Source organism: Callorhinus ursinus, unplaced genomic scaffold (assembly GCF_003265705.2).
Source record: "Callorhinus ursinus isolate GAN/ISIS: 27379988/994484 unplaced genomic scaffold, GSC_fseal_2.0 scaffold9, whole genome shotgun sequence".
Lineage (NCBI taxonomy): Eukaryota > Metazoa > Chordata > Mammalia > Carnivora > Otariidae > Callorhinus > Callorhinus ursinus.
Genome location: NW_027397071.1, coordinates 24,945,981 through 24,964,069, shown reverse-complemented (window position 1 = coordinate 24,964,069; position 18,089 = coordinate 24,945,981). Strand labels below are relative to the sequence as shown.

The 18,089-nt window shown below is 36.3% G+C and overlaps 1 protein-coding gene across 4 annotated transcripts in view; it reads left to right on the top strand.

Moving 5' to 3' along the window:
• CDC7 (cell division cycle 7) overlaps window positions 1-17,570 on the top strand; it is a 32,810-nt gene extending 15,240 nt beyond the window's left edge. For 2 of the 4 annotated variants that reach the window (XM_025872174.2, XM_025872175.2), the window contains exons 3-12: window positions 1,361-1,444; window positions 3,181-3,316; window positions 6,635-6,728; window positions 6,810-6,952; window positions 7,910-8,162; window positions 8,781-8,876; window positions 9,651-9,829; window positions 10,654-10,736; window positions 13,363-13,512; window positions 15,801-17,570. In XM_025872174.2, the coding sequence (XP_025727959.1) occupies window positions 1,361-1,444; window positions 3,181-3,316; window positions 6,635-6,728; window positions 6,810-6,952; window positions 7,910-8,162; window positions 8,781-8,876; window positions 9,651-9,829; window positions 10,654-10,736; window positions 13,363-13,512; window positions 15,801-16,195 (1,613 nt within the window). In that variant the 3' untranslated portion in view covers window positions 16,196-17,570. The remainder of the gene's footprint in view (window positions 1-1,360; window positions 1,445-3,180; window positions 3,317-6,634; window positions 6,729-6,809; window positions 6,953-7,909; window positions 8,163-8,780; window positions 8,877-9,650; window positions 9,830-10,653; window positions 10,737-13,362; window positions 13,513-15,800) is intronic. The other 2 variants (XM_025872176.2, XM_073896327.1) reach the window with 2 other exon arrangements.
• Window positions 17,571-18,089: the final 519 nt, after the last annotated feature.

The window sequence follows — 18,089 nt, the reverse complement described above, 5'->3', positions numbered from 1 at the left end:
GCCTGTGACCGAGCATTTCTATCTCTGGCACCTGACCTGGTGTGGAGTCTCCAAACCCAGCAGACCCCTGCAGTGCGCTCCCGCGCCGCTCCTCCTGGGGGAGGAATGGGAGTCTCCCTGGATCTGCCGCTTGTTGGGTCCCCGCTGGAGGAGCAGTGGCCCAACTGTGCCGCGGATCACAGATTATGGCAACCCGAGCTGAGAGCCCAGGCCTCCTGCAGCCGGCTTCCCTACTCTGTTAACTGGGAGCTCTGTTGCACTCAGGCACCCCTGGTCTTTCTGTTACCCCGAGGGTCCTGAGACCCCACTGTCCCAGCAAGTGTTCCAGCCCCCACTTAGCCACTGGAGTGACGTCCCTCAGCGGAGCAGATTTCTAAAAGTTCTGATTTTGTACTTGGCTGCTCTATCACTTGCCAGTAGCAGCTAACGGAGGCCCCCTCCCCCACCATCTATCTTCCCGAATGTCGCCTTGGATTCACTTCTCCACACATCCTACCTTCCAGAAAGTGGTCGCTTTTCTGTTCAGAGAGTTGCTATTTTCTTCGATCTCCTGTTGAGTTCGTAGGGGTTCAGAATGGTTTGAGCCCTATCTAGCTGAATTCCTGGGACCAGACATAATTTAGGTCTCCTACTCCTCCGCCATCTTGCCCCTCCCCCTCCAAAATCCAGTGACTCTTAATAAGTATGTAGTTTTCTTTTATATTCAGTAGTTTATCACAAACAGGTATTATTGCCTCTCATTTTAACCATGTGTATTTTTGTAAAGAGCTTATATTTAAAAATAGCAATTTATCATATTTGCTCTCAAGGATAGAGGATACTATTGATAATTGGGACAATTCTTTAAAAGTATTTCTAACATTCCTGAGGGCTTTAGTAGACTTTTCTGTTGGAAGATACACTATGAATATTCAATATATAAAACTTTCCCAAGCCTGTAAGATTTTGTGTCTTTAGGGGAGAGAAATAGTTTTAAAGAAGATTGCATTATGTCCTTGTCATGCCATCTAGTGATCGCAGGACAAATTGTTTAGTTATTTTTTTTAATTTAGCTTGTTTATTGTGTTGTACTCTATGCAGTCACAATGTATCTGCTAGTATGTAATTCCAGAATAATACCGATTTGATGTGTGTGATTCTGGGACTTACCAGTTTTATCTGTTTGTTCAAGAGGTGTGTGTGTGTTACAGCAATTTAATGGGATTTTAAGTATTTTTATCATGATTTGAGATTTATCATAGCAATTTTTTAATTTGTAATTTAATTACTCTTGTTTTAGAATTTATTTCGAGTTTATTTTAACTTAAAGTATAAAATATAGTCTCATTAATTATAACTATAAATTATTCCTCCTTGATAGGTGTTAAAAAAGATATTGAGAAGCTTTATGAAGCTGTACCACAGCTTGGTAGTCTGTTTAAGATTAAGGACAAAATTGGAGAAGGTAATTTAGAGATAACTTTATAAGTTTCTTTTCCTTATATTTTCCTTTGTATAATCTTGATTTTCATTACTATTTCCTATTGAAAAGTATATCCTTTCTAAAATATTAAGACCATGGTCATTTTACTAATTATGACATCACGTTTTCTTTTTCCCCTGGAAAGAGTGAAAGAATAAGTATTTACAGTAAAATGAACAGTGCTATTTTAATCTTTATGCTGTTATACCATTAAAAGTATTGATATACTAATATACCATTAATAATTATTAAGAATGAGAAATTGTAAATTCATATGGAGGAATTTGATCAAGGGAAGTCAGGAAGTCAGCTCCTTTTCCTTTCTCCATTATAGTTAGGTAGAACTGTACATTGAAACATGTATGAAACCTAAGGTGGCAAAATAGATGAAAAGAAAGTGGTACGATATTTATAAAATAGTCAGTATTGGGGTGCCTGGGTGGCTCAGTTGGTTAAGTGTCCGACTCTTGGTTTCAGCTCAGGTCACGATCTCAGGGTCAAAGGATTGAGTCCTACATCGGGCTCCACACTCAGTGGGGAGTCTGCTTGAGATTCTCTTTTTTCCTCCCCCCACCCCCAATAAGTAAATTTTTTTAAAAAGATGGTCTGTGTTAACATAAATGTCATTGAGAGACTGGCAATCTTGTTGACTGAATGAAGGGTGAATTTATCAATTGTGAAGTGAAGATAATAGAAATTTTTGGTGGCTATATTGGGAAATGCCTAAATAGTTAAAAACAAAAAACCTTCCACTTATTTCATTGTTTGCTTTTTACAATGAAAAGCGTCAGACAAGAAAAGGCTGGGTCATTGGGGGCAGAAAAATTAGAAGATGAGATGATTTGGGATGTAAGAAGTAGATCTTTCCATCTTTTCCTTACCTTTTTTGTTTTTTAAGAAATTTTTAAAGATTTTATTTACTTCAGAGAGAAAGAGCATGATCAGGGCAGAGGGGTAGAGGGAGAGGGAGAAGAAACTCCCTGCTGAGCAGGGTGCAGGACTGAATCCCAGTGTGTTCTGACTTAGTGTTCAAAACTCTGTTCTGGAATCCACTGGTGTCCTCCTAACAAATTGATAGCTATTCTTGGAGGGGGGAAGGAGGAGGAGGATGTTCTATAGCTAAGTAAGTTGGAAAATGTAGTAGGTATAGCTCCCTTTTGGTTATTCGTGATGTACTTAAAACACATTAAAGCTCTGGAAAATTTTGTAGTAGACAAATTTATCAATTTGTTTTAACTCAGTATTTCTCAAATTTAACTGGCCACTCTTTTATGGTTTCTGTTTAGTTTAATGCTGAATTTAAAAGCCTAGGTGTTTTTGTAGGGTTTTTTTCCCTGAAGACTATTAACATTTATGCTTCTAACAGACCTGTATCCAAGTCGTAAGAAAGTAATTTCAAATGACAGTATTATAGAAAAATACTTACTAGAATGGATTGTGACCATGGAAAAATTTTATTTTAACCCAGGCAAATAGATTTGCTGTAGAGCTTTGGTAAATTAATATACCCTTTAAAGAACTGAGAACAGTTAAGAATTTATTAAAAATTGAAAGTTCTATTTATAAATGTTGTTACTCTTTATGTTTAATATCATTAAATATATTAATGATTAGAATAATCTTATGGAATCCAAACAGTTTTTAGGTTCTATTTTAGCATTGTTCCATTGACATTTTTAAAAACCAAATATTGAAAAATCTAATAAATTGTTTTACAGGTACCTTTAGCTCTGTTTATTTGGCCACAGCACAGTTACAAGTAGGACCTGAAGAGAAAATTGCTCTAAAACACCTAATTCCAACAAGTCATCCTATAAGAATTGCAGCTGAACTTCAGTGCCTAACAGTGGCTGGGTAGGTAATTTAAAGATATTTTAATTGAACTGGCTGTGTATAATTTTTAAGATTTTTTTAAGGTATATCTAACAGGGATGATGAGGTTATCCATGAATTAAACATTTTTTAGTCAGGTGTTTGCAGTTTGGTAGCATTTTTCCTCTAACGTTGGGATGGTTAATTAAATTTATATTTTTAGAGTGGATTACCCTTGAGTCTCAGCTTGACTTCCTCTTCTCTTCCCACTTTTTCTAATCTTCCTGCCAAATCCTAAACCGTGATCTAGATATTTTTTAAAATGTAGGGAATTCATATTTCGTATCTCCTCAGCTATTGACAGCCTCATTTCATACTTTAATTTTGAACAACAGAAACATCTGCCATGTCTTTCTTATTGGTCTCTCCCTTCTAGGTCATTCCTGTCAACTAAGGTACATGATCTAGTATCTCTTATGCCCCTGTATTGCCATCCCTCTTCCAGCTGCTCCGTCAAGTCTTTGCTGCCCTTCCCCGCCAGGCTTCCCAAAAATGATCTACATATACTGTTTTCACTTTCACACCCTACCTTCACTACTCATAGTGTCTGCTGTCCTCTGTGCTAAACCGAAGCTACTTTAGATAGAGTCAACCATGACTTCTGTTTTGCCAGTTTTCTTTTTCTGTTCATATGAACATAGGCAGTGCGTAACATTGATTTGAACCATTGTCTTTTGACTTCGGTACTGCCACACACTCCTTGTTTTCTTTCTGCTTTATTTGGCTTTTCACTTTCAGTATCCTTTGGCCAGTTCTTCCTCTTCTACCTGACGTCTAAATGTTGGAGTGCCTGATCTTGGGCTTTCTTGCTCCGGACTCTTCTGTAGGTAGTATTTATTTCCATGTGGTTTTCAGTGTATGGTAGGGATTTCCATAAGTATGTATCTTGCCTCAGACCTCTTACCTGCAGATTTGTATATACCCACCTGCTGATTTGACATACCCACTTGAGCACCTAATAAATATCTCAAACATATTCTGTAAACTAAATTTTAATACTCCTTTGCCCAAAAACCCCTATTGCAACAGCCTGTTTTATCTGCTCATCTTGGCATCCATCATCAGGTCTTGGCCATTTTACCGCCAAAATATATCTAAAAATCCATCCATGTTTTTCTGTCTTCTCAACCACTACTTCAGACCGAGCCTAGATTGCTAAACTAGGCTGCTGCTTCTCTTTCTCCCTGAATCCCATTGTTACAAAACAGCCAGAATGATTTTTAAAGTATAAAAATTTGTGTGTGTGTGTGTGTGTGTGTGTGTGTGTGTGTGTGTAATGTAAATTGTATACTATTAGTTCCATCCCTTAAAATCCTTCAGTGGTTTCCCAGTGTCCTTTGGGGGAAAAAAAAAATCCAGCCTTATCAATACCACTCTCAGTGCCACTCTTCCTATCTCCCTCTCTCTGTGCTCTAATTTCTTTAGTTCCTCAGATTTGTCTCAAGCTTCCTCATCTTATTGTCACTACCCACACTGTTTCCCAGTGAGACCTCTCCCAGTCTTTGCATGCTGACCTCTCTTCTTTCTGATCTGAGCAAGAGTGGCACCACTTCAAAGATGTCTTCTGAGGGGCACCCAGGTGGCTCAGTTAAGCATCTGATTCTTGATTTCACCTCGCGTCTTGATCTCAGGGTCCTGAGTTCAGGCCTCGAGTCGGGCTCCACTCCAGGCCTGGAGCCTACTTAAAAACAAACAAAAACAAAGATGTCTTCTGAATTAAATTAGATTCACTTATTTGTTATTTTCACAGTACCTTTTGATCTCTTTCAAAACTCTTGTAATCTGTCATATGTTATTTTATTATCTGTTATTGCTCATTAGATAATAAACTCCATGAGGGCAGAAATCATGTTAATTTTAATTCACCTTCCCTTTCCTAATATCTAACATAATGTCTGCCACATAACTGCCCACTGAATATTTATTGGATGAATGGACAAGTCTATTTCTTCATTTCACCCCCCTGTTTATTAGAGAAGACAAGACGATCAGATGGCCTCTCTAAGGCAGAATTATATACGTTCTAGTCACCTGGATAAAATTGTTTTTCCATATTTTAAATATTTTCTCTACCATTTTTCCTTTCCATATACTCCAAAAAAGTGCATGCTAAAAAAAAAAAAAAAAAAATCTTTATCTGATCTTGCTTCCTTTCTAGCTCCCACACTGGTTTTTCTTCTTTGCCAGATATTTCAGGCAAATTGAGTGTTCTGCTTCCATTGTATCCTGTTTTCCCTCCTTAAGTCCTGTGTGGCCTCTTCCTTTCCACTTAAATTGCTTTCTGAAAAATTACCAGTTAATTCCTCTTTGCCAAACTAAAAGACTTCCCTCAGTCCTTAGTCTCATGACCTTCATACTGATTACTACCTTCCTTTAAAACTCGTCATCTGGGTGACATCCCTTTCTGGGCTTTCTGCCTCTTCTTCCTTATTTTGCCCTCCAACTTGAGACTTTTCCAAAACTCAAGTTTTCTCTCAAATCATTTTCAGAGCTTTAGGTATCACTTCTCAAGTACTGTCACTGACCTCTCACTTCTCACATAAGATGTAATTTTGTATCTAGAAATTTTTATCAAAATGTCTTATTTTTCAATGCTTCTTTTCCTGATTTCTCCACATATTTTGTTGGTATCCATGTTGTTTAGGCTCAAAACTATGGAAGTCAGCTTTACCCTGTTTTCCTCATCTTTTATGATGCAGTATAGCATAGCAATTTAGAGCACAGATATAGAGCAGACTATCCAGATTCAAATCCTGTCTCCATGACTTACTAGGTTAGTGTCTTTGGGAACATTCCTGAACTTCTCTGTGCCTCAGTTTCCTTATCTGTACAAAAGGGGGAGGAAATAATGGCATTGTCCTGATAGAGCTGTTGTGAGGATTAAGTGAATTAGTTAATAAATGTAAAGTGCTTACTTAGATCAAAGCTTGGCATATAGTGAATGCTCAATAAATGTTAGCTGTTATTTTTTAATTAACTTATTTATTGTTATTTTATTGGCTAAGGCTTGTTAATTCATTCTTGTTATTCATGTTGTCTTTCTCATTCTGTCATTTCCCCAATTTAAAACTATAATTATCTCATGTTTGAATTATTATAGTAACCTCATAACTGGTGCTGCTTTCTTTTTTAAACTTTATCGTGTACAGGTCAAACATGTATACTATCCTACAAGTTGGTTTTAAGTAGTTTTCTAGCATTATTTATGCATTGCTAAAACTTCATTTTTAAAGAAACTGAGCACAAAATTTCAATTCATTTGACCTTTCCTCTAAAGTTCATTATGCATTTTTCCACTAGGGGGCAAGACAATGTCATGGGAGTTAAATACTGCTTTAGGAAAAATGATCATGTGGTTATTGCTATGCCATATCTGGAGCATGAGTCCTTTTTGGTAGGTGTTAATACTTCCTGAATTTTTATTGGCTAAATAATTGAAAACAATTTTATGACCTTATTCATAATTTTATTTTAGGACATTTTGAATTCTCTTTCCTTTCAAGAAGTACGGGAATATATGTTTAATCTGTTCAAAGCTTTGAAACGCATTCATCAGTTTGGTATTGTTCACCGTGATGTTAAACCCAGCAATTTTTTATATAATAGGCGCCTGAAAAAGTAAGTATGAAAAATTACCAGAAAATAACTACACTTGAAAGAATTTGTGCTATGGGGTTCATCTTGGAGATACAGAACATTCTGCAACAGCCATGCACAGATTTTTTTTTGTTTCAAATTTTCATTGTGGTTGGGGAATGGAAATACAGTGAAACAAAAGATAAAATTTTATTGGTAAAGCACTGTACATCATTAGATATACCATGGTTCCGTGGAAATAGCACTTAGCTAAAAGAAACTTAGAAAAGGTCTAGGCCTTTTTGACCTTCACATTGCTCTTATCTCTGGGCTTCATTTTTCTTTTTGAGTAAAGGAGAGGATTGCCCACATGATAGCCAATTTCCTGTTTCAACACTAAAGTTGTGTTTTTATGTATATTTATGTTGTATATGTTTATATATGTGTGTGTGTGTTTTATACAGATAGAGGCATTGTAAGCTGAAAACCTAACTTTAATACTGTTCAGTATACAATCGGTCACACTGAGGATGTTAGGGAGTATAGAATTATAACTTCTTTTCTTGAATTTTATACTTCTGACTTGTCTCTTTAATTTTCTTTAAATCAAATTTTAAACCCATGATTTTAATTAAATTTTTTAAGCTTGTTTAGTTAAAAATTATCTACTGTGATGCCATCTCTGCCATTGTAAGAGAACAAAGGATTGGGCTTCTATCCTGCAGTCCTTGTCTGCGTTGTTAGCACAGGCCATTGGAGAAAGGGCAGAAAGATTTTTGTGTGTGTATGGGATGTATCATTTTTTAATTTTCAAGCCTAGTTAGCTACTAAATCATTACCTTGTCTATAAACTCATTTTTCTTGTTTTTTCAAGAATGTTATAAATTCTTAATTGATCCCGTAAGAATTAACTTTTGTATGAATATGACTTGAGCATATTATGTTATTAAGCTTTAGTTGTTACACAGAAGTAAAAATGCTTACTTTTGTCTGTCTTAGGTATGCATTGGTAGACTTTGGTTTGGCCCAAGGAACCCATGATACGAAAATAGAGCTTCTCAAATTTGTCCAGTCTGAAGCTCAGCAGGAAAGTTGTTCACAAAATAAATCCCATGTAATCACAGGAAACAAGATTTCATTGAGTGGCCCAGCAGCACCTAAGGAGTTGGATCAGCAGCCCACCATGAAAACTTCTGTTAAAAGGCCCTACGCACATGCACAAAGTCAGATTAAACAAGGAAAAGATGGAAAGGTTCTACCTCTTTTATTTCTTAAATACTAATAAGGTTTTAAAAATGTACTTCCTCATCCAACAGAGGGAGATATAATACCAGGATAATACTTGCAATTAAAAAAATTATTTTTACATTTGTTAAATATCAAATGGATTAGATTCCACTAAGATTTATAATGGATTGTTTTACCATTTCAAAACTGAAATTACTCGGTAGATTTATAATGTGTCTGTCATTACATTATGTAACAAATATGGAAAATAACAAATTTTCCCTGCATGTTCTCAAGTTCAGATTAATTATCCTTTTTAAAAGAAAACATTAGTTATAGGGGAAAAATTCTGAAGTGTCTATCTCCATTTTAGCTGCACAGCAAAAATGTAACATCCATGCAGGTGGTTTTTAAATTCTTTAGTTATATATTATTTGTGGATTATGATTAACATTGTATGGGTGTTAAGAGTTCTGTCTAGACTATTCTCTCCTTTCACAGAAGTGTTTTGGTGCCTGAGAATGACTTGGATGCAGCTGTTTTTGTTTCATGTCACTTAACTCTTTCAAAACTGGCAGAGTACGGCTGGCAGAAAGTGTTACAGATATAATCCTTATTTTCCTTGTTTTTGTTGGTATTGTAGGAGGGATCTGTAGGCCTTTCTGTCCAGCGCTCTGTTTTTGGAGAAAGAAATTTCAATATACACAGCTCCATTTCACATGAGAGCCCTGCAGTGAAAGTAAGTAATGTAGCTTCATAGTGCAATCATCAGTCAGTTGTACACTGAAGAGAATTTAGGGATTGGTAGACTAGTATTTATTATCACTAAGTTTTTAAAAGTAGAGTTTTGCTGTGGCAGACGGTATTAACTGCTTTGAGCATCTTGTCAACAATTTTCTCCAGTTTTTTTCCTGAACTTTTCTGGTGGAATTTTTCATCATTTTTGGTTAGCTGACTGTTGTTGCTCTTTTCTAAAGGAACATTTAGAACATTAAGGCCTTTTCTCTCATTGGCTAGAACGTGAGCTCCAAATAACTAACACATTTCTGACACACAGGTGATAGTGTAAAGATGTTTGTAACGTTTACGAAATTGTAATCAATGTTAAATGGTTTTAAATTGACTTATGATATCCTGTAACAGCTAGATAGCATGAGCAACAAATTAAAACTCTGATTTTAGCCAATGTAATTGTGCAGTTTACAGTTCTGAAATGGAGTTAGACACTAGAACGTAACTATGTTATACTTCTGTAACATAAATCAGGAAAAGTTCTGATAAAGTGTAAGTCAAGTATTTACCAATTGAGGACTGTTTAGTAAATTTTAAAATGTTTATTCAACAGGAAAACCTAAAAAGATCTTAAATAATAGACAACTGTTTACTTAAAATCCAGCAGCACATTCGGCAGTTTTAAAAGTTATGTTTCTACTGTTAACGTTTTGCCATACTAGCATTTGAAGGTATCATGTTAAATATCATGAAAATAGGAAATATGACTTTTCTTTTACAGCTTATGAAGCAGTCAAAGACTGGGGATGTACTATCTAGAAAGTTAGCAACAAAAAAGAAGGCTATTTCTACAAAAGTTATGAATAGTGGTGTGATGAGGAAAACTGCCAGTTCTTGCTCAGCTAGCCTGACCTGTGACTGTTATGCAACAGATAAAGTTTGCAGTATTTGCCTTTCAAGGTAATGTGTTCTGATGGTGCTATAAAATCACCAGCATGCTGCCAGACAAGATTAGAAATTGCATTGATTTTGGTGGGTAATTGATTTAGTGTGAGGAAAGAAACAACACAGACGCTGATGTCAGGAGAGGTACCTTGAAGAGCAAATGATAACTATTGTCATGTATTGTTCATTTGACATTTATATGCTCTTTGAAAAACACATTTGCTCTTATATGCAAATAATTTTGGTGGGGGTAGGGGTAGTTTTTTTGGAACCTTAGAATCACACATTTTGTTTTCTGATTTAATCTTTTCTTTCTTTATTTCCACCTATGTAGAATAACCAGAACCAAATAATAGTGTCTTTCTCACTTCCACTTCCTACTCTTAGCCCCATAAATTCCTCCCTTTCTTTCAAAAGTTGCATGAGCTTTCATGAACCTCTCCTAACCCAAATATATGAGAATAAGTATATCAGAAACTAACTTCGTGATATCACTCCAAACAGACATGAATTTTTATACCTCTGAATTCTGTTGTATTCAATTCTGTTGTATTACATTTTTCTGTTAGGGTCCTTATCATCTACTACCTATTTTTATACCTGGAAGTTACCTTAAAATTTTTCTGGAATAAGGCCTGGTTATTTGTGGGGTAGAGGGGGGAGGGACCAGTAGAAACAAAATCTAGGATTTTCATCACACTGGATTATCATTTGCTTTGTAAATAACATTTATATAGATATCAAGACAGAATTTACTATGAAATAGATCAATAAATGTTACTTTGTGGTTTTAAATAAACTTTAACATAACTAGAAAAATCTTATTTCATCATCATAAGGCGGCAACAGGTAGCCCCTAGGGCAGGTACACCGGGATTCAGAGCACCAGAGGTTTTGACAAAGTGCCCCAATCAAACTACAGGTATGTTGCACTACAAATACAGAACTCAATTAGAATTGGTTATCCCAGGTATATTTTATTTTATGATCTTTATGTTTTACTAATATTAGTGTTTTTCTGCTTTTAATAAATTATATAAGTGGTTGTAGCAGTGTGGCAGTCCCATTTTTGAGATCATGCTATTAATGAAAATTTCTACTCCTAGTGTTGCTTTTTTTTTTTTTAACAAATTTTTTCCTGTAGATTACATCTTGCTTATCTATTTACAAGATGATTTTTGCCAGGAATTTTGTTTTGGAAGAAAAATTGTGTTTAGTAGTCTTTGCTAACTTGAGACTTGGCAGCTTTTTATCTGTTTGCCCAATACTCCAAAAGTCTTCTGTGATGCACTTGTGTGTTTGATTAAAATTATTTTTTGTTACTGTGAAAATAATACAGTAACATTCAAGAGTTTTAAAAAAGGAAAAGGTTTATAATCTACAAAAGTTATCATGGAGCCAAAACCCAGGAAAAGTCTTGAGTAAATGAATCTTACCATTCGCTTGGATTATGGACTTCAAAGAAATACATTCACCCATTGTGTATATTCTAACTTGCTAATGATACAAAAAAACGAATGAAAGTATCTGCATACTGTCCACATAATAAAAACCTGTGGAGGATGGTTATAAATCTTTATACAAGGTATTTTAGGGTTACCTAACTATTCTTACCTGAAGGGAGTATGGAAGGAAATTTACAGAAGAGGGAACCTCTTGAGAAGAGATGTAAATTGGAGTGGGTGGTTGGCATTGATAAATGAGCAGAGGATCTCAAGAAACAGAATGGTCTAGTCACATAGGAAACAGTAAGTTTAGCGTTGCTAGAATGTAAGATGGAAGTGAAGGAATGGTGAGAAATAAACCTGGTAATAGGTAGACAAGTCAAATCACACTTGTTAAACAGCTTGGGCTGTATCCTGTAAGTGTTGGAAAGTTATTCAAGGGAAAGACATGGTATTATGTTTTAACTGGATCATGCTGGCAGGTATACAGAGCGGATAGGTTTTGGAGAGTGGTGGCTTACAGTGGTCCAAGTGAGAGATGCTGAAAGCCTGAATGAGGGCATCATTAATAGGAATGAAAAGAGAGGTGAAGGATTGGAAAGGTAGCACTTGGTAGATAATTGGGTGTGGGATTTGGGTTTGGGGTGGTGAAGGAAAAGGCACCCAGGAGTTTATCAGATTTCTAGCTTAGGGGACTTGAATGGGTGTCATTCACAAAGGTGGAGAATAAATAACTGGTTTACAAGGAAAGATAAGGTGGATTGGGGCATAATTGGCTTGAGATATTTGTGAGACACAGAGATGTCCAACAGAATAAAAGTCAAGCTCAGGGAAGTCTGGGCTGGAAATACAGTTGAATGTCATTAGTACAGAAAAGATCGTTAAAGCCATGAGGTAGATGGATCCAATTGGAGAGTATACAGGGGAAGAAGAAGTTGGAACTCTGAGGAACCTCAGCCTTAAGGCTTGGAGAGAATGTCGAAGGAGGAAGCAGATGTACAGAGGGAACGAAGAAAGGCAGGTGATACAAATCCAAGGGAATAGAGAGCAAATAACTTGGACTTACTAGGAGGTCAACAATTAGGAGAGAAGACGTCCCTAAAAGAAAAAAATAGTTTCTTAACGTGAGCCTGGGCTGGTATTAATGTTAACTGCCAGAATTCTAGAGATTAAAGTTTCTATAGCAGAAGTTAGGGTTAGCACCTGGCTGAAGAAAAGCTTCTGATGTTCAGTACTTTTCACTAAAATAAACCACTTTCACTATGGTGGGTAATTTTTTTTTTTAATTTATTGTTATGTTAATCACCATATATTACATCATTAGTTTTTGGTGCAGTGTTCCATGATTCATTGTTTGTTCATAACACCCAGTGCTCCATGCAGAACGTGCCCTCCTCAATACCCATCACCAGGCTAACCCATCCCCCTACCCCCCTCCCCTCTAGAACCCTCAGTTTGTTTTTCAGAGTCCATCATCTCTCATGGTTCGTCTCCCCCTCTGACATACTCCCCTTTTCTTCCTCTCCTGCTATCTTCTTCTTTTTTTTTCTTAAAATATGTTGCGTTATTTGTTTCAGAAGTACAGATCTGTGATTCAACAGTCTTGCACAATTCACAGCGCTCACCATCGCACATAGCCTCCCCAATGTCTATCACCCAGCCACCCCATCCCTCTATGGTGGGTAATTCTTGAGGAGCATCCAGATTTTTCCCACATAGCTATTTTTGGATTTCTTTTGATCTTATAAAATACATATCTACTTATTGTTTTCTAATGATGAAATATCCTTTAAACTTACTAACATGTTGCTTAAGAAAGAAGACATTGTATTTTGTATTAAGAATGTTGGACCAGGGTTTCTCAGTCCTGATGTCACACTATAGCATCTGAGGAACTTAAATACTGATGCCTGAGCCATACTCCAGAACAATTAAGTCAGAATCTCTGAGGGAGTGGGCCTGGGCATCAGAATTTTTGTAAGGCTCAAGATAATTTGCACAGCAAAAGTTGAGAACTATGGATGTAACATTGATATAAACTGACTATTGGTGATAAAATTACAGATTTGGGATTTTTTTTTTAAAGTTTGTTTTCTGTTACAGCAATTGACATGTGGTCTGCAGGTGTCATATTCCTCTCTTTGCTTAGTGGGCGATACCCATTTTATAAAGCAAGTGATGATTTAACTGCTTTGGCTCAAATTATGACAATTCGTGGATCCAGGGAAACTATCCAAGCTGCTAAAACTTTTGGTAAGCAGTTTTATTTCCTAGAACAAAACAAATGCCTTTATTATCTCCTATAAATCAAATTATTATGAAATTCTCTTTACAAATAAACATATTCTGTGTTCGTAAAATTCTCTGATGTTAGGTACAAAATTTCTCTGTTGCTCTAAAGTTAATTGCATTGTGTAAGAAAATTTATCACTTTTCTTCTATATAATCATTTAATCTTACCAAGCAAAGTGCTATTTAAATATTTAAAATTCAACTTTATAATCTTAAAAGAATAAGGAATAACTCCCTGTAGTTATCGTTTGACTTTATTATATAAATATTTTTAATAGTATGTTTTAAATTGTTATATTTATTATCAGGTGTTCTTGGGCCTGCCTTAAGTGATCTTAGTCTGTACCAACAATAAACAGTTAATTATGATACAGCATAATAAGGACTATTGTAGGGAAGATAATAAAATGTGTGTTAGTTGTTAGATTCCTTAGGATTAGGGTAGCAAAGAGGAGAAATGAGCAGAACACCTTTGCTGATGGAGTTATTATTGTAAGCATATATTGGACATGGGAAATCATCTCCTAAGCTATCCAAGTTCTTACACTTCCAAGACTGGGATATGCAGTGTACTTCATAGGGCACCTGAGAATTATCTCAGCCTTGTTCTGGCCAATGACTTGAAATCAAATGCTCACCTTGTATTTATTCTCCACATACAATTATAGTTAATGTTTTCCAAAGTGGGTGGCTGTGATTGAGTCAGTATGCTACCACATGATAAAGAACACCTGTGTGGGACAAAATTTCAGGCAGCCCGCTTCAAAAGTAGCTGGGCTGCTTTGTGCCCAGCCCCAGGATCAGTGGGTCTTCCATCAGGGGTCCAGATCAAAATTATCTGAGGAACTTAAAAAAATACATATGCTTTCTCACCCCACTCCTTCCTGGAAAATAAGATTCAGAAAAATATGATAGATAGGAAGGTCCAGGCTTGTTTGAAAAAACAAGTGATTTTGACCAAGAACAACTTCTAAGAACCACTGCAAAAATGATTGCCCCTTATTTAGACACCACTGCTACGGTCCAATCCCATCAGAAAAACTTGGTGGTGGTTGTGAAGAAAGCTTTGTGATAGAGGCTTACCAAAAAGTGTTTCTGCAGCAAAGTCAATCCACAACTTGTAGCTTTCTTGCACCTACTATAAGAAAATTTTATCTGAGGTAATACGGTGAAATAGTACACACATACAAAGGGAAAGTGACAATAAATGGAAGGCAAGATTGAGATCTTGGAAATTATACTCCTAGACATTCTTACATATTTATTCTCAACTGATTGAGAAAACTTTTCATCTGTTGTTGAATAACTTGCTGAGAACTTCATGAACATGAAGTTTATCAGAGAATGAACACCAAAACATTTTGTTGAAGAGCTTAAATCTCCCCTACCTGTAGTCAAAGTTACAGTGAGGATCAACAATGGAAGCACAACATGCAACACAAAAACATTCTAGGGTAAGTGTCAGGATAGTAGGCAAGGGCTTTTAAAGGTTTATCATTGTAATGCTTGTTCTATTAGAAAAATAATAATACCATCTAGTACTTGTCTGTTTTATTAGGACTTCTTCAGCTGTTTCAGTCATATCTTACTGTAACTTTGGGCTGAATACAGAAGGACTCAAAACTTTAGTAGTCACAGTTCTCCTTTAAGACCCAAAGAAATAGCTTGCTTGGGATTAGCAGTGGGAGTACTTTTACTTCTGTTGTGTATAACTTACCTCACTGTCCTCAACTCATAGAGCTGACCCCACTGTGGATTGTCATCAAGTACTTGTTGAGTTCTGTCAAAGAAATTCAGAAAAACCTTGAGCTAAAACAAATGCCTGACATGGTCTGTAACAAAATTTTTTGAAGATTTATTTATTTGAGAGAGTGGGGGGAGGGGCAGGGGGAGAGAATTTCAAGCAGACTCCAGATGAACAGGGAACCCCACATGGGGCTCAATCCCAGGACCCTAAGATCATGACCTGAGCTGAAGTCACATCTTAACCGACCGAGCCACCCAGGCGCCCCCACATTTCTGTTTAATAAGGAAATATAAGGCCAAGATAATACACTACTGCCTGTTTGTGTGCTTTCTACTTACTACTATATAGTACAAAACAGAACTTAAATATTAGCATGTGGTGCTCTGTCTCACACACAGTGTAAATATATCTACAAAGTGCGTGGTTGAACTTGCATCGTTCTTATGAGAGAGGCTTCTGATATATTCAGATAATAAAAATACATGTATTTTTTCCTTTTTAGGCAAATCAGTATTGTGTAGCAAAGAAGTCCCAGCACAAGACTTGAGAAAACTCTGTGAGAAGCTCAGAGGTATCGATTCTAACACTCCCAAATTAACAAGTGATACACAGGGACTTGCTTCTCGTGACCCAACTTTTTCTGAGAAGATTGACCATAAAGCTTCTCACCTTATACAAACACCTCAAGCACAGCACTCAGGGAATTCCTTGTATAAAGGAGACATTAATGGTTGTGGGGGTAGTTTGAATACGGACACTACCAATTTAGAAGGCTGGAATGAGGTACCTGATGAAGCTTACGACCTGCTTGATAAACTTCTAGATCTAAATCCAGCTTCAAGAATAACAGCAGAACAGGCTTTGTTGCACCCTTTTTTTAAAGATGTAAGCTTGTGATTATCGTTCTTCATGTAATGTTTGCTGTTTTGTGTTATGAGGGGGTGAAAAAGAGTTCTTTGTAATAGCTGTAACTTCTTGATTGGAGACCAGGGCAAGCAGGATGAATAATTTATTTTAAAATTTTAGTATTTGCTCTTTGGTAGATTCTAAAATATGGATTACTTAAAATGCCTGGGTAGTTCTTTGGGCTAACTACGTGATCTTTGAGTTAGATCTACCCAAGTAGAATCAGATCTTTAGCTTCCCTAATTACTTCTCACTGCCATACACAGAAAAAGCAGCTGTTTCAGCCTAGTACATAGGAGTTTCAGGTGTAAGTCTTAAAATTAATGGATGTGATCAGGACTAAGTGAGTCAAAAGATGTTAGTGGTTTCTTTAAACTGTGAGCTATGTCTACTTCTGGAAAACTCAACCTGGTGCTGGTGCTCTAACCATTCTGTAGGTAAAGGAGATCATTTCCTCTTCTAGAGGCATATATTATACTTCCGAACACTAAAACAATTAATGAGAGAATGTTGGGGGTGATATCACTTAAAACTGAATTTATCCATTTTTCAAAGTATTTGTTAAAGCATATTTTGTGTGAATTGCCATGTTTTTCTTAATGGTTTCTCTCTTGATTTTTCCACTTTCTCTTTCCCCACCTGACACATTCTCCTTGGAAATAATATGGTGCTTTCCACAAAGTTTCTGGGGTCTTTGTTAACTATTGCATGTGTTTACAGTTGGGAACTCACTGCCTACACTGGTTGTTTAAAGGGAAGCTGCAGAGCCAAGGTGAATACTGAAGGTCCAAAATACTTTTCTTTTTCTCACTGTCTTAGGTGTAATTAGGTTGCTGGCTAAAAGGAAAAATAAATACAACCTTGAGAATATTGTTGGAGATTTTTTTCCTCTGCATAGTGTGATTGAGATCTCTACATCCTGTTATAACTAAATTGGTCCTGCTCAGAGAAGGTTGATTACTAGAGACTTGGGTGTGTTGGGAAGAGAGATGAGTGGGTAAAGTAGAAGAGGACCAGAGATGCAGACTTATGTATTACTACATTCCAAAATGATAAATATCATTGACAATATATCAAACTCTTTCTGTGGGAGGTAAGTCTAGGGATATGGGTGTGCTGAGAAGTTTCCCGGTGAGTAGGTTAGTAGGGATACAGTATAGAAACAGCCTAAGGACATAAAACATACATTGTCACTTTGTGCATTCGAGTCGGTGTGTCTGCCCGCTGCCCTATTTGGTAAGCATAGTACATAGAGAAACCACCACCGCTGACGGGCTCTGTCTCCTCATACTGTAAGCTTTAAAAACAACAAAACTTGAATGTTCTTGAATTTGTATGTTTAATAAAGTTATTCTTTTATATTTTTTATGTCCGACTACTCATTTGAAAAATACCCTTTAAAAAAAAGTATTGATCACTGGAAATATTTTCCTTCTGAGATTGATGAATGCTCTCTCCAGGAAATAGTAGGCAGATGGACAAAAATTGACCTGGCTCAACACATATGTGAAAGATGGAAGCAGATTTGTTATAGAAAGGTGCTCATTGACCTCATCTATAGGAAATTTATAACATAGTAAAGCAGTAAGTCATCTCAGTAATGAAGTCTTAGCTAAAAAAAAAAAATGTCATGGTGTGATTTCACAATCAAGTTAACATATTCGAAGAAAATTTAACTACCAAAAGTACAGGGCAGGAGATGTTCTCGAAGAAAGTTTAATATTCAGGGTTGTTGTTTCAAGTTTTTGTTAATACCACAGTTAGAAGAGAACTTGGCTGATATGCAAGGGGAGTTGGGGGAGGTAAAGGGAGCCACTGTTTTAAAAGCCATCCAGTGATGTAAATTAGTTCTCAGGGAATTTCAATCCCACTAGAGAATGTTGGG